Raw genomic sequence first — 16,228 nt, 5'->3', positions numbered from 1 at the left:
TTTATGTCATCACAGTATGTATGATACTAGAGAGGGACTTGCCTATCCCCGTTATTGGGGATGGCATCACCTCTCTTTCTCTCTCACTCTCTCTATGTGATGTCACATCCCCGGGATAGGCAAGTTATTTCCATGATACTAATATTAAATTGAATGAATTGTTTATTTTTTTGGTGCCATCTTTCATATCATGCAAGAACTCTTTATGGAAGTCTGATCTCTGGAAAGCAAAAACCAACAATCAGTGTCTCAAGCTTCTTCTCTGGGAAATTTTATGGGGACTGTTTTTGGCATAACTGGAGGTTTGCGAAAGGACAACTCCACCTGCTTGCTTAATCATTAGAATTACAAGCTCCATGCAAAGCAACTTTGCTGTGCAAAGATTGTTAATCAAAAATAGATTCTCCATTTGTATAATTTTCATATCAATTCCATGAAAACACTCCTGTGTGTGTATATGGTTAGATTGGTGCAATTCAAACCCCCAAATTTGGATATATCAAAACCAGAACATGTTTGCAATCATACAATCCACTTAAATTCTGTCTAAAGTTTAGGAACCACAGAGCCTGGTGACCTCTAAAATCTAAATAATTGAGAAGCTTTTGTTTTCAATAACATAGGCTTTAATGTTACATTCACTAGTGATGTCTAGCACATGGGGATTGATGTAAATCATCTGTTTGTCCAAACTGAGCATTTACACCCTTGAATCTGATTGCTCCTTTAACATTAGAAAATTAATGGAGGCTGCCTGCCAATATCCTTCTGAATTTGTTGTGTCCATATGACGTTTTGGCACACAAGGATCATAAATTTGGTATTTAATGTCTTTGGCTGATATTTTATGTTGGGAAACGCTATTCTTTCTGATAGATAGGGCAGGCATTTGAGTTCTATCGGTGTTGATTTGTGTCGTATTATTCCAAATATTAATAGCTCTAACTTGACATACTTCATACTATTATAAATCGTGTTCCAAATATTATAATAAAGCACATGCAAGTAAATTATAAATCATTTAACTATTTAATTATTATCATAATTATTTCAGTATTTATAAAAATTATTATGTTCGTCTATTAATTTCACAATTAGATAACAAAATAGTTTGATTTGATTGGATAATTTATAGAGATAATCATTAAAGAAATATCTATAAAATGAATGTTGGCCGGAGTCATATGATCACATTGTGCACTGCTTCCAAACTAATAGTTAGTGTCTTGCTATTTTAATTATCGATAAGTCCTGATCGAGCTCTCATAATTTCAGAAAATAACAGTTTTTATGAGTTTTAAGATGTGGCACAGAAGGTTCCCACGTGAACTCTAGTTCAAATGACATTGAAATATGATGAGAAAGTGGTAAATCGTACTATAAAAGATAAAATAAAATGTGGCATTATCAGATAAAGGCAGGGATTATAGATTGAAGAGTCAAACCCAATCAGGCTCTGGTCATGGCATGGGAAATAGATAGAGGTGGTGATATTATGTCGTAGCAGAGAAGAGCCAAAGAAATGTCAAGTATTGTATAACAAAACAAAGCATCATTTCCATGGCAATGTACACTCACGGGTCTCATCGATCATCTGCTCCAGTACATTCTTTCCACGTCTTCCCCACCTCACCTTCTCATGCAATTGAATAATTGATTGAGCTCGATCACCAAAAAAAAATAATAATAATAATTGATTGACCTCATCGATACCCAATACCCAAAACCCAAAGCTCATCATTTACAATTAAGGTTGCAAAGGGATATTCTTATCAATTATGCTCTTAGCCTCTTAGGTCTCATTTTTATGATGTAAAAAAAATAAAAATGAAAGAAGCTTTTAATTTAAAGGAAGAATATAGATTAATCATAAGGGGAATGATTGGTATTTAAAACTTATTTTTTTTTAATTTTCACAAAAATAGTAAGATTAATGAGAATAAATTTTAGATATTAATCTCTTACACGTCTTCCATCTTTTTATTTCAAATTAGAAAACTTCTTTCATTTTCTCATTAATGGACAAAACCTTTGAAAAATGATCATATTCCAACCAAAAATATATGATAATATATATGCATTTTATCATTGTTTATAATTGATGTCATGAGCAACAAATAGGTGAATTACCTTGTCATGAACAACAAAAGGTGCAAATATAATTACTCTAAAGTATATGATATATTTGATGTCATAGCATGATGACGGGGTACACTCACTTTCAAATTTCAATTTACATTACTTTGTTGAATTCTCTAACTAACAAATACTAATGGATAAGGGTGGCACTTTTCAATGGTATACAATAATAACATATTTTGTACTCAATAAGAAATTAGAGGTGACAATTACTTGATATTAAAACGTAAATGGAAAAGACCTATTGACACAATTAATATAAATAAATAAGTCAAATTCGTGTCATACACAATGTAAATAATCATCTTATATATAAATAGTGTATGAGTAATAGGTAAAAGTAAAAGATCCTAACATGAAATTTCAAATATATAAAACAAGAAACAATTAAATACATATTGAGTTTGAGTTGGTGAATAAAAAACGAACACAAATGACCACATGAATAGAACATTGTAAAAATACAAATATGCTTACCAAATTTGTTTGTTAAATTTTGTTCATTAAATAATAGGATAATGTTCAATGGACATGCAAATAATCAATTTGGGTTCCGTAATTTGATCACTCCTTTATTTGGGTCTTTGTAGTTTTATATTTTTCATTCAAATCATCATAATTTACATTTTATTACAATTATTTCCAAGTTTATGATTTTGTTTTTTGTTTGTTTGAACTTTTGGGCATGCAAGAGAAATTTTTTTCAGGAATAACCGAATAAGTGTGAGTTAATATCTCCATCTAAAAACATCATAGCATTTATGTATTTATGCCTCATCACAAAAACAACCTAATAAATAAATATTGATTAGTTATAGTTATGTCCAAAAATTCCAAATGTAGAGAACCGTAGGACAAGTAACCGGATGGAACAGAAGCCCAGTTTGTATAAAAGCCACTTGCCACTAGTGCACTACTTCGCAGTTCGCACGCCTACTAGCTTGTTGTTGCACATTACATTACAATTTACATCCAAACCTAGAGAGAGCTAGAGCTAGAGACAATGGTGAGTGGCCGGAAAACGACGTCGTGCGACGACGTAGAGGCGGCGGAGGTGGTAAAGGTGGTGGAGAATGGAACGGTGAGTACTGGGTCACCGGCGACGGCGGCGGCGAAGAGGTCAGCTGATCATCATCAACTCAGCGTCTTGCTCCGGAAAGCTGACGTGGCGCAGGTGCTGCTGAGGCTGCTGTGTATGGTGGCTTCGGTGACGGCGGTGTCGTTCATGGTCACGGCCAAGCAGGCCGGCACCGTCTCCATCTACGGATTCTCTCTCCCCATTAACTCCAAGTGGTCTTTCTCTGACTCATTCGAGTAAGCCCACTTAGTCTCCCTTGTGAAATTACTAAAATACCCTTCTGGGGTTGCCTTGCAAAATGAAGTATGCTACCGGGAATAAGTTCCGGCGGTTCTTGTTAATGCTTAATTAATATTTGTTTGTTTGGGTTCCAAGAAAAGGAAACAAAATGAGAGAAAATGCCAAAATGGGACCAGCCCACCACCATGAAACCAGTGTTGGATTATCAGAAAACAATGGTTATTGTTATTATTTTGTGGGTTATAATTTTGTTTTCCAAATATTTTCTATTTTAGCAGCCAACCGGAGCGCGAGGATGGTTTCGTATCTTTAGCATTTAGTATTTTTCCAATTTTACTAAATTGTCCTTGTACTTTTGTTTTATTTACTTCTACTGGGCTATCTTTTCTCCAAATTAGGCCGGAAAAAGCGGGCCTTTTGTTTGTCGTGTTATGGATGGTGGTTCCCTTGATTCAGTTAAAGTTTCATGTTGACGAAATTGCTCTTCTGTTTGGCGCTTTCAAGTGACAAAACATATTTTAAACTCCCCCTTTTCCAGCTCCATGCCACATGAATGAACAGAATCACACCCGTGATTGATTCTTCTTTTTTGATTTGTCTTTTTAAAAGTTTTTCACTCTTTACTCTCTCCTTTGAACATTTTGTCTTCTTGTTTGACGATGTAAATAGGAAAATTCAGGATTATTAATCAGATCATTAATGAAATAAATGTTTAAAGTATTTGTGAGTATAGAGAGTCTAAAAACATAATATGTCACACTGTATGTCCATAACTAATCGACAAAACGAGTTGGACAAAATTTTTCTGCTCATTTTAGACCATTTATTTGCTTAATGTAATGAAGGGTTGTACACCACTTTAGTTTTGTGGATGAACCAACTTCATTGAGCAATAATCAATCAAAAATTCTATAATCAACAGAGGTTGTGGGGGAGCTAAACATGGGTGTGTTTTGTGCTGTTTCAGTCCTAATCATTTAATATGAGTGAGCTTTCAAGTGGGAAGTTTTCACTTTTCAAAATAGTATAGTTTACATTTGACATGGTTTGAGTCTTTGAGGGCATATAACAAAATATGACTATGGTTTACAGGTGTGATTTGGATGATATAAAGTTACTAAATGTTCTGTTTTTGTGGTGAGCAGGTATCTGGTTGGAGTTTCGGCAGCTGGTGCAGCTCACTCGTTGCTGCAACTACTGATAAGCGTGTCAAGGCTGCTGAGAAAGTCGCCAGTGATTCCTTCAAGGAATCATGCATGGCTTTGTTTTGCTGGGGATCAGGTGACTCATCAATCTTTATGACTTTGCTAGTTGTATCTTATTAACCGGCATATATATCATTTTGCTAAGGTTATTCAAGGTCTAATGATTATGAGAGCTTGTAGTAGCTTGTAGCTTGTTTGTGTTCCAGATAGATGTTGTTTTGCAACTAGGATTGACAGCTCCATTATTCATTGCGAAAATACTAATATATTTTGCTTTTAATTTTGACAATCATTTCTTCAATTGATCCACATTCTTGTGTTGGACAGCAGGATATAATTAATGATCCTTATGTTGGCAGGCTTTTGAAGGCAGCATCCTCTAGCAGTAAAATTTAAAACAAGATTTTTTCAATAAATTTCAATTTGCAATTCATGTTTTGAAAGATTCTTACTTTAGTTCTAGCAAGAAAACGACAGAAAAAGGCCATGTGGAGTCAAGAGGAGCATAATGGATCAAATGGTGTTATAATTAGAAAATAACATTCTTTTCTTCCTGGCAGTATAATTAACTTGCATACTATGAGAGGCTTCCTAACTACTTTGAGTTTGACTGTCTTATCCCCACAAGATAGACAAATTTGAACATGGAGTTATCAAATATACCTTTGTAATTCTCCCTAGCTTCTATAGAATTGGCTCAATGAGTTTGTTTACCTAGTGAAATTTGAAACTGTCACAATTTATGTCGCAGTTCTGTAATTCCTTTGCTGCATTACATTAAAACTTGGCTTGCAGCTATCTGGCTCTTCGCTCGATCAAAAGCTTTGTGATACAAATGATCATATATTTGCCTTTCAAAATTTGGCATCCACCTGTCAACATTTTACTGAACTGCTCTGATCTGATCTTATTGTTTCCAACTTGCAGGCATTTGCATATGCATTGATGAGTGCAGGGTCAGCTGCATCCGGAGTAAGCAACCTGAATCGCGCAGGAATCCGGCTCACAGCTCTTCCTAACTTTTGTAAACCCTTACATATCTTTTGTGACCATGTTGCAATCTCAATAGCCTGCACTTTCTTCAGTTGCCTCTTGCTGGCCACATCTGCTGTCCAGAATGTAATTTGGCTGTCCAAGAACTGATCAGTTACAATGTTTTCCCACGTACTTGATGATGTTGCATGTACTTGCACTCTAGATCATAATATACATTACTACATAACATAAGTAAAATATGTTTTTAAGGCTTCATGTGCAAATGGCATTATTGTTTTCCACTGTAAAGTTCGAAATACCTCTTCCTTTTGGTGATGAGAATGCTGAATGCATGGTGTTTGATGACCAGAATTGTCTGGAAGTTTCTGCTAGTGTGATTGGTAATTTGGTATGGCAAGAATTGAGGCAATTGAGCAATGCTTGTGGAAGCTATAGTTACCTAAGTTTTAGCTAACCCTCCCTGCCTAGGTATCAAAGACTATGGTGGTGTTTGGTTGCGAGAATGGCATGGAATAGAATGAAACTGAGGATGGAACCTAAGTCAGGAATTAAATTATTAGTTGATGCTTAGCTCTAGAAACATATATTCTCTATCCATTGTAAGGATTATGAACCATGAATGAATATTTAGTTAATTTTCTATTTTTTTAGCTTTTCTTCAATGTCGTTCCCCTTCCTAACTTTTCTCTATTAAAAGTATACCTAAAATGCACTTCCTTAATCTAGTGACACTAAAATGCTCCATTAACACTAAAATGTAGTTCCTTAATCCTTATAAACCAACACACACTATAACCCAGTGACAAAACAACCCAAAGGCAGCACCTTTATCAAACCATCAATGTTGGAATGGTGAAAATCCAGATCAATACAAACACTCAAATATATTGAGGGACCAGAAATTTTACCAAAGTGCCTCACAGAAGGAATTCAGATGTTGGGTTTCTCTTTTATCGGGTTTGAGTTTAATTCTTTGCCTCCTCCTTTATAGTGTAAATGCTAGAGAAGAGAATTAATGTAGTAGTTCTGGGGTTTGCAGTTGTGTATGTTTATGTGTGGATTCGATAATCACAATCCTATTTTGTTAATCACCCAATAAATTAAATATGGTCTATATACGTTGCAATTTATCTTTGATTGATATCTTGCTGTGCTTAAGAGATGATATATATGAGTAAATTAGTAAAATATCCTAATGATATAAAAATCTCAAAAATATTTGCCTTTGTTCTAAAATTACACCTTTAATCTCATGGGCAAAGATGAATTTTAAGAACAAAGAAAGTCCATCCATCTTGAAACTATCCTGATAAACTCTTGAGTTTAATCTCATTTTGCTTGCATAACAAGTCAATATCATTTTGCTTGCATTCCAGTACCAAATTATGCTACAATAAAACATAAAACATAAATCACTTTGTATTTTGCAAAGCTATTCCTAGAATGACTTTGAAATGCCAATTTAACTTTCGCAGCCAATGATCAACCAGCATCACTCCGAGACCAATGAATATTGTTCCCAGAGTGCCACCACTTACTACAAGTAGAGCCACAAATTAAGACAAATGATGTCCCAGCATTGTGTGGCATGACCATCCATGTGGCAGCAACATAACCTGTTGCCATGAATATCTTATGCTGCTTATGATCTTTGCTATGCCTTTTGCTGGAAGGCTTGGTTGGCGTGAGTTGGTTGGGGATGAGGACTCCAGTTACTGGGAACCCAATGCATTGTGTTCATTTTGAATGCAATGAAAGAGATACAAGCAGTGATATATATGCTTTGAGCTCCTTATATTTACTTTACTGTAGACTTGTGTGAAAGAACTCAAATTATATATGGGATGTAATTATTTCTAATTGGCATGAATGAGATGCTGCAAGTTATGAATTGAATGATGTAATGGTATTTTAATTGAAATGAATGAGATGTTGGCATTTTGCTCAAACGATTTGAATTGTAGTGAATTGAACATGACCCAATCTCTAAAATTGTGAAATTCATACAAAGTCTGCAATTTGGCAAATTTATACTCATCTGACTTTATAATATGAAATCCATACAAGAATGTGCAATCTGTCATTACAATTAATGTCAATATCTAAATCTCCAATGTCAATACTATACCAAAATGACAACCATATGTTTCACAAAACCAAAATTATGGCTGCTCCTATAACAAAATACCTATTTCCTGTACTAATTAAACTAGACTTATATATATAGACTCCTTTCACAAAAACAAAAAAAAAAACCAACTTATAATAATTAGCAGCCTTTACACCTCTAGCCAAAACATGAATAACTAATTTTGTGAGATGGTTCGCTAATTATAAGTAAATAAACAGACAATAATAATGCATATATAACTTTGTACGTGATTGAAAAGAGAAGAGAAATAAGTGTATAAGCAACTAAGAATACACTAGGATAAGACACGCTCTAAAATGATGCAAGTCAAAGCCAATCTATTCTGAAAATACACTAGGATAATAAATGTTCTAAGAAAAACACTAGTAACTATAATACACTAGGTTATTTGGAACCGTTATTGTTACAACCAGTACCAATTCCAAAAAAGTATTGGATTTTAATTTCTGAGGCAACATTCACCCTAATCCACTATGCTTAGGTTGACCTATAAATCTTGTGAATTAAAAACTTAATCACATTTCCTTTATAAAACCACAAATCTATTTCATCTCAAGACTAATAAAATCACAAAAAAATAACTCTATAATTATGCATGTGATGACTCGTATAATTAATACATGTTAAAAAATGAGAAAAATAACTATTTTTCTTCATAAAATACTATGTACATAATTGTATTCTATATTCATGTTTAGTGGGTCGTGTTATATTCTTATTCGTGTCAATAAATAATAAACTTATAATAAACCTAACCTAATTAACTTTGTGTAATTTTGTGTATGGTTTGAATCGGTGTTATGGATGTCCTATAAAAAATTAAGGGTGGGTCGATGTTGGTAACCGATCCGCCAGCCACATACCGCCGATCGACCGATCGACTAGGGTCGAAATGGGCAAAATGCCAATCGCCGCCACCACAGACTCTGTCGGTGGAACCGCAAGTAACGGTTAGATCGGTTCGAAATGGATTCAAACCGACCATCTTAGGGAATCTGTTGGTTGTGGCTGTGCGATGGTTGTAGGACTTTCAGGTTGAAAAAGAAGAAGAAGAAGCTACGGCGGCATCTGAAGTTGTCTATCGCGGCGGCGAGGTTGCAAGTTGCAGTAGTCGAAGAAGAAATGTCGTCCATTGCGGTAGCGAGGTTGCATTGTAGGTTGAAGAAGAAGAATAAGCTACTTGTTGCAAGAAACAAGGAGATAAGAAGAATATGTTGGTCGGTGCGGTTAACCGATAGTATGGGGGTTTAGAAGCTGTCTCTGTCCTCGGTCGAATTGGCTGGCAAATTGCAACTGACACGTGGGCTCTCGTCGAAGCAATTGCTGAGCAAATCTGTCGCGTCGATTTTTGATTGCAGTTCGGTTATAGTGATATTCCGACCGAGCCCTATAAAAAAATTGTCATCCCTAAGCTAACTCTAAGACCCACTACTACATCATAGTAAATCAATCATTCAATTGAAGTTTTTTATTTCTTTACGAAATTCATTGATTTTGATTCGACCAAGACTCTAATGCCCATACAAACTACAGGCCAGTAGGCCACCACTATTGGCAAGTAAGAGAGAATTAGTTACTAAAGAAAAAGAAAGTTCCTTAATACGTCGTCGTTACAACTTACAACACGTTAAAACATTAGAAGCCTCTCCGTCGTCTCTATCAGTCTATCTCGTAGATTACAACTTCTTTCGGTCTATTTCACAGAGCGGAGCTCATAAAAGAAGCTAAAACATGGAAGCTCAAGCTCAAAACTCACACTCCCTCAGCTTCACATTTCATCAAGAACATCAACAGCTTCGTTCATGAAATGTAGCAGGAGCGGGTAAACTCTCACTAGCAAAAATCGATGGCCTGCCAATGCCTACTCGGCTCTTATTCATCTTCTTCCTTATCCCCCAACCCCAAACCCAAAACCCTCAAAAACCCACAAAAATTTCGCATTCAATCCTCCACTTCAACCAGCGATTATGATGAAAACGAAAAAGCCAAGAAACCCCATTTGGGACATTTCGATTTCCTCAAGCTCTCTGTAACGCTGACTGTAATCTCCGCCTCTCTCCCCCAAAACCCAACCGCCAAAGCCGCCGTCAAAGAGAAAAAGCGGGTGCCCAAGAAGTCAAACCCCAAAAAATCCGAAGCTTTATCTCCGCAAGAGCTCAAATCGTGGTCCCAAGGACTCCCCGTCGTTTCCAATCGAATTCCGTACACCCAACTCTTGGAGTTGAACCAGGAAGGGAAGCTCAAGCATGTTATTAAGCCTCCTGGTATCGATTTGCGTCAAAGGGCCGAACCGGTTCTGGTCGTTCTGGAAGATTCTAGAGTTCTACGTACCGTTTTGCCGTCGGTGGAGAGCGATAAGAGGTTCTGGGAACAATGGGAAATGTTAAAGTTTGATACTTTTTGCGTTAATGCGTATACGCCTCCGCTTAAGCGGCCGGAGGTGCCGTCGCCGTACTTGGGGTTCGTGGCGCGAGCGCCGCAGTGGATGATGTCGTTTGTGAAGCCGAAGAAGAAGGAGAGCCAGAGGGCTGCAGAGTTGAGGCGCACTAGGGAGGAGTTCAAGATGCAGAGGAAGGAAGAGTTGGATAGAATGAGGAAGGAGAGAGAGATGATTGATAAGACTATGAAGGCGCAGAAGAAAGAGGAGGAGAGGAGGGTGAGGAAGGAGACTAGGAAGAAGAAACACGAAGAATCCCTGCGCGAGGCGCGCAGGAATTACCTGCAAATGGCCAATGTATGGGCCAATTTGGCGCAGGATTCCAATGTGGCTACTGCTCTTGGGTTGGTGTTCTTCTATATATTTTACCGGACGGTGGTGTTTAGCTATCGGAGGCAGAAGAAGGATTATGAGGACAGGTTGAAGATTGAGAAGGCGGAGGCGGAGGAGAGGAAGAAAATGAGGGAGTTGGAGAGGGAGATGGAGGGGATTGAGGGTGAGGATGAGGAGGTCGAGCAAGGAAAGGGGGAGCAGAATCCTTATTTGAAGATGGCTATGCAGTTCATGAAGTCTGGTGCTCGTGTTCGAAGAGCTCATAATAAGAGACTGCCTCAGTATTTGGAGAGAGGTGTGGATGTCAAGTTTACGGATGTTGCGGGGCTCGGGAAAATTAGGCTTGAGCTTGAGGAGATTGTCAAGTTCTTCACTCATGGTGAAATGTATAGGAGAAGAGGAGTTAAAATACCAGGTTAGATGTTGTAACAATGCTGCTGAGCTGTATGACATTATTTGTTTGCTGAATGATCACATATGTGACTGCCCTTGTGTTGAATGCTTATTGATTATGAGGTTGCATTATTATGCCCTGGTTGGACTATATGCTCTGATTCCAGTGAAAGCAAACTGACATGATTGCATTCTTTCCCCAACTATTTTCCATTTGCTTATTTGTTCTTGTAGTACAGCCATATACTAGTGCTTTATGCATGACTTAATTTTTTTGTGGGTAATTAATTTCTGAAAGGCGGGATACTTCTTTGTGGCCCTCCTGGAGTGGGTAAGACTTTGCTTGCAAAAGCTGTGGCTGGTGAGGCAGGCGTCAACTTCTTTTCCATTTCGGCCTCTCAGTTTGTGGAGATATATGTTGGGGTTGGTGCTTCTCGTGTTCGAGCACTTTACCAGGAAGCAAGGGAAAATGTAAGTGTTGACATTAGCTGTTCAATTTAAGTTTCTTTAAATTTCCGAGTTTCAAATGGTGGCATTTCTCTGTTTAACACGTATTCTGTTTACTCTTTTCAAGGAAATAACCGATATAGGTTTAGAATGCTATTCCTTTCTCATTTATCCTTTTCTTAGTGGATGTAGTGGAGGGGCACAAATTGTTACATATCATGATTGTTGTGTTTTTTTTGCATAGGCTCCATCGGTTGTCTTCATTGATGAATTGGATGCTGTTGGACGGGAGCGTGGTTTGATTAAGGGTTCTGGTGGACAAGAACGTGATGCTACTCTTAATCAGGTGGTTAGGAAATACTTTAACTGTTGTATATTTGAACTTTTGATACTGCTCTTATAAACTAAAGTCCTACTTTTGTCAATTGTTCAATGTTGTGTCTATACTCCAGCTCCTTGTTTGCTTGGATGGTTTTGAAGGAAGAGGGGAAGTGATCACTATTGCTTCCACAAATAGACCAGACATTCTAGATCCAGCCCTTGTCAGGCCTGGACGGTTTGATCGAAAAATATATATACCTAAGCCTGGTCTTATAGGTCGCATTGAAATATTGAAGGTAGTAGTTCTTAACTTATTTTGCGCCAATTACACTGCATCTATGACATTGCTACTGTCCTTGTTCAATTGCCCTTCAAGATTCTTATTGTTTACATGCCCTGATTATAGGTCCATGCACGCAAGAAGCCTATGGCTGAAGATGTGGACTATATGGCTATTGCTAGTATGACTGATGGAATGGTTGGTGCAGAGCTAGCTAACATAATTGAGGTTGCTGCAATCAACATGATGCGTGATAGAAGAACTGAGGTATTACCTTCTTTTATAACATTAAACCTTATCGTTTGCTTTGTCTTATTGATATTTGAGGTTGCATTTTACACGAAAGAGGAAGAAGGAAAAAGGAGTCAAGAAAACAAAATGTTGAAAGCTAAGTTATGCATCAATGTGTTGTTAGATTTCTAGATTGGGATATTGGAATGTGAAATACACTAAAGCAGAAGAAGGAAGAAGGAGTCAAGAAAACAAAATGTTTAAAGCTAAGTTCTGCATCAATGTGTTTGTTAGATTTCGAGATTGGGATATTGGAATGTGAAAGTTATGTAGCAATACACTCTCTGTCTATATTTGCCTTAAAACTAGAGGCATGGGCTTGGGTACTTTGTTTTTATTGTCTGACTTTGGCACTCTTTCCAATACAAATTTAATAATTGTCTTTTTCTTTCAGGTTTAAAAGTCCATTATGTCTTAATGACATTTAATTATATGACTTTACATAATTTCTTGCACATCTTTTCCATAAATTTGAACCTAGTTATTTTAAAATATGAAACTGGCAAAATTTAAATCTGCACTCAATCTTATGCAGCTGATATCTTGAAGATTGCATATCTTAATGTCTTCATGTTAATTATTTATGCCATACATTTTAATCTGTTGTTTGAACACCTGCTCTTGTGGTATATGCAGATTACTACTGATGACCTTTTACAAGCTGCTCAAATGGAAGAAAGAGGAATGCTAGATAGAAAGGAGAGAAGTTTTGATACATGGAAGCAAGTAGCTATTAATGAAGCAGCAATGGCTGTTGTTGCTGTGAACTTTCCTGATCTTAAAAACATTGAGTTTGTATGGCCCTTAAACTCAAGCCTCTTCACTTTCATCTTTACATAGGACATACTATTTCTAACCTACATTAGGTTTACATGTTGGGCATTTTAGGCAACTCAGATGATTGGCCTTTATTGGTCGTCCTTTATGACTTTTGTGTGTGTGTGTGTGTGTGTGTGTATAACCCAAATGTGTGTTAAAGATTAAAATAATTGCACATGTGAAGTATCTACTTGAGTAATTCCCATCTTCTTCCATATCTGTTCTAAGAATTTTGCATAAAATATTCCTTGATTTGATTTATGCTCTTCCAATATTGAGTACAAATTGCTAACAGTTTATTGATATGGTGCAGGTCACAATTGCTCCTAGAGCTGGTAGGGAATTGGGTTATGTTAGAATGAAAATGGATCCTATCAAGTTCAAAGAAGGAATGCTTACGTATGCCTTCCTTTGCATCCTTATTTCTTTAGTGAATGATATGTACATTGCACATGAGTTATGAGTATGATAAGTTACTGAATAATTTGGAATATAAAAACGTATTATGTAGAGAATAGAAAGAAAAGTTACTTCAAATTAATCACTTCTATTAATTATAAAAAAGTTTTAAATCTAAGACTTTATTATGAAAGTGATTTTGTAAAATCAATCTAGGCCAATCATCTATTGTAGCATTATTACAAAATTTATTAGTAGAAAGTATTAATTCACAAAGATGAAGATTTTCTCAACTTTTGAAACACACACACACACACACACACACACATATATATATATATATATATATATTAAAAGAAGACATAACTAATTGGAATATTTTCCATGGGTCATTATAGATATATGTTGTTCTTAACTAAAAAATTAGAGTAATTTAATTATGAAGATGATAACAATAAGAGGAATGAATAACATAAGAGAAATGATGGAATTCTTTTGTTTAACGAAACTTTGGAGTAAGATGGGAGGACAAGAATTTAAAAAGAAAAAGGGAAAAAAATAAAAGAGCAAAGAAAAGTTATTCCTTAGACAACGTAGTTTTAATTAGAAAGTATTTCTCTACTGTGGGTACAGATATGGTATAGATATTGGGGGTACAATTCAGCATGTCAAGAAAAGGAACTGAAATACATGAAAAATACAATAAAATCAAACATGCCCTGTCCTTGAAGGATGTGAACTTAGGAGTAGATGTTGCGTTTAGTAATTCCACTGCATAATGTGTTGTTTCTTGTTGAAATTGCATTAGAATTTCATGTTCAGTGCTTCTTTCTAATAATTGTTTTCTTATATCTCCCAATGTCATGAAGTCGGCAATCCCTCCTGGATCATATCACTGTTCAACTAGCACCACGTGCAGCTGATGAACTTTGGTTTGGCGAGGATCAGGTAAGAAAAACTTTAATCCTTTATATGCATGATTAGTTTATTGTAAGGTAAATAATGGTGCCAGAGGTAAAATTGTACAGTCCAGTAAAATATTGTCAAATTATAGCAACCACAAAATTTACAAAATAAAATCAGTTCTTTAACTTCAGGAAATGCATTACTCATAGGAAGGGATCATTTTATATCTCTTGTATATTTGATTTGTGGTTTGCTCATTTTATGGCTTTGAGGAGCTTCTGTATTTTTGTTGTCTTTCATTGTTAATAACAATTTGCATGCTGCAGAGTAAAATAAATATAAGGGTCATCTGGCTTCTCATGGAAATGGTTAATGCGTTGTTTATGAGGTTCTAAATCTTGTAAATAAGGTAGCTTTTCATTTTGGAGTCAATAGTCAAAAGATGATTGAAATTTTGTTCGTACTTTCAATTTCTCCAGTTAAGTACGATATGGGCTGAAACAGCAGACAATGCTAGGTCAGCAGCACGAACGTATGTTCTGGGTGGCCTTTCTGAGAAACATCATGGGCTATCTAATTTCTGGGTTGCAGATCGACTCAATGTAATTCCTTCTCTCTCTACACTCACCTTTACACGGGTTTTGAATTCGGTTTTGGCATCGATTAGCTGCTGTAATACTGAAATCCATTTTGAATTTGAAACATGGTGCCATTTGCTCTGTTAATACCGTTGTCTGTATCTGTACATGTGCCTATAACTGAAAATGGAGTGCAGGAAGCTACAAGTAGAAAGTGAATGCACCTTTAATGCATGGTAATGAATTATAATTTTCAGGACATTGATGTGGAGGCATTGCGGATTGTCAACTTGTGTTATGAACGTGCAAAAGAGGTAATGTAAAAGAATCACTTTATTACTGAGGTATTCTTTTATCCATATCTGATGCAATGTTGTTTTGCATAGCAGATTCTGCAGCAAAACCGAAAGCTCATGGATGCAATGGTCGATGAACTTGTTCAGAAGAAGAGTTTAACCAAACAAGATTTCCTTAGCCTAGTTGAGTTGCATGGTTCCCTCCAACCCATGCCACCTAGTATACTTGACATCCGGGTTGCCAAACGTAAGCAGTTCCAAGATATGATGATGAACCAAAAGGAAGCAGCTTTGAGGAGCAACTTATGAGCAGGATGTGGAGAGAATCAGGGCAGAACATAGAAGGGACTAAGAGGGAGGGCCATGGCCCCTGCAAATTTTTGAAAAGAATAAATTTCAATATAAGTTGTAGAATACCTATGTGTTTGAGCATGTGTATCACTTGTAAATACAATTTTTTCTTCTTTTCTATTCTATTCTTGTCGAAAAACATTACATTTAAATCAAATCCCATCTAACTCAAATCTCACAACATTATTTGGATACTTGATTTTTATGGTTATGAATAATATGAGTTTATTGCTTATGTATTTAATTGATTAATATTGCCTTTTTCTTTTTTACTTATGAGTTTATTTGAATCCTGACTTCGTGAGAGGGAGTATACAACAGTAGTATGGAAGAATATTCTCCAAAGCCGGGGCAAGAGTTTTCTTCTTATGTGAGTGTGACTGTGTGAGAGAGAGATGAGAAACACACAAGGGTCGGTGTGTAGCATGGAAGTTCCGAAGTCCAGCCCAGTTTTCTGTGCAAACCCAGCTCAGGGTCCACAACAAGGAAATTGAAGCCCAGCCCAGTTCTATTAAACTGAATTTTAACTGTCACCACATCTACACATTCAAATAATTACCCAATGGC

The 16,228-nt window shown here is 36.3% G+C and overlaps 2 protein-coding genes across 2 annotated transcripts; both read left to right on the top strand.

Annotated features, from left to right (window-relative positions):
* Positions 1-3,074: 3,074 nt before the first annotated feature.
* Positions 3,075-5,913, top strand: LOC147287287 (CASP-like protein 3A2). Its single transcript, XM_086242080.1, has 3 exons — positions 3,075-3,453; positions 4,603-4,738; positions 5,590-5,913. Exons 1-3 carry the CDS (start codon positions 3,143-3,145, stop codon positions 5,803-5,805), a joined length of 663 nt encoding a protein of 220 aa, XP_086098206.1. The 5' UTR covers positions 3,075-3,142; the 3' UTR covers positions 5,806-5,913.
* Positions 5,914-9,484: 3,571 nt separating this feature from the next.
* On the top strand, positions 9,485-15,896 carry EMB2083 (AAA-type ATPase family protein). The gene is made up of 11 exons (XM_086242565.1): positions 9,485-10,995; positions 11,272-11,444; positions 11,665-11,766; positions 11,873-12,037; positions 12,148-12,288; positions 12,949-13,107; positions 13,445-13,530; positions 14,400-14,478; positions 14,916-15,038; positions 15,272-15,328; positions 15,404-15,896. The coding sequence occupies exons 1-11, from the start codon at positions 9,657-9,659 to the stop codon at positions 15,617-15,619; spliced, it is 2,640 nt and encodes an 879-aa protein (XP_086098691.1). The 5' UTR covers positions 9,485-9,656; the 3' UTR covers positions 15,620-15,896.
* The last annotated feature ends 332 nt before the right edge of the window (positions 15,897-16,228 follow it).

The sequence above is a fragment of the Dryas octopetala genome, chromosome 4, assembly GCF_963921425.1.
Source record: "Dryas octopetala chromosome 4, drDryOcto1.1, whole genome shotgun sequence".
NCBI lineage: Eukaryota > Viridiplantae > Streptophyta > Magnoliopsida > Rosales > Rosaceae > Dryas > Dryas octopetala.
The sequence above is the reverse complement of the archived record's forward strand: the minus strand, read 5'-3'. Positions and strand labels throughout refer to the sequence as shown.

Bases quoted from the DNA above. Each gene is read 5' to 3' on its own strand.
- EMB2083 (XM_086242565.1), top strand. From the start codon at position 9,657: ATGGCCTGCCAATGCCTACTCGGCTCTTATTCATCTTCTTCCTTATCC. The intron at 10,996-11,271 runs GTTAGATGTTGT...AATTTCTGAAAG, and splicing joins AAGAGGAGTTAAAATACCAG to GCGGGATACTTCTTTGTGGC. The intron at 12,038-12,147 runs GTAGTAGTTCTT...CCCTGATTATAG, and splicing joins GTCGCATTGAAATATTGAAG to GTCCATGCACGCAAGAAGCC.
- LOC147287287 (XM_086242080.1), top strand. From the start codon at position 3,143: ATGGTGAGTGGCCGGAAAACGACGTCGTGCGACGACGTAGAGGCGGCG. The intron at 3,454-4,602 runs GTAAGCCCACTT...TGTGGTGAGCAG, and splicing joins TCTTTCTCTGACTCATTCGA to GTATCTGGTTGGAGTTTCGG. The intron at 4,739-5,589 runs GTGACTCATCAA...TCCAACTTGCAG, and splicing joins TTTGTTTTGCTGGGGATCAG to GCATTTGCATATGCATTGAT.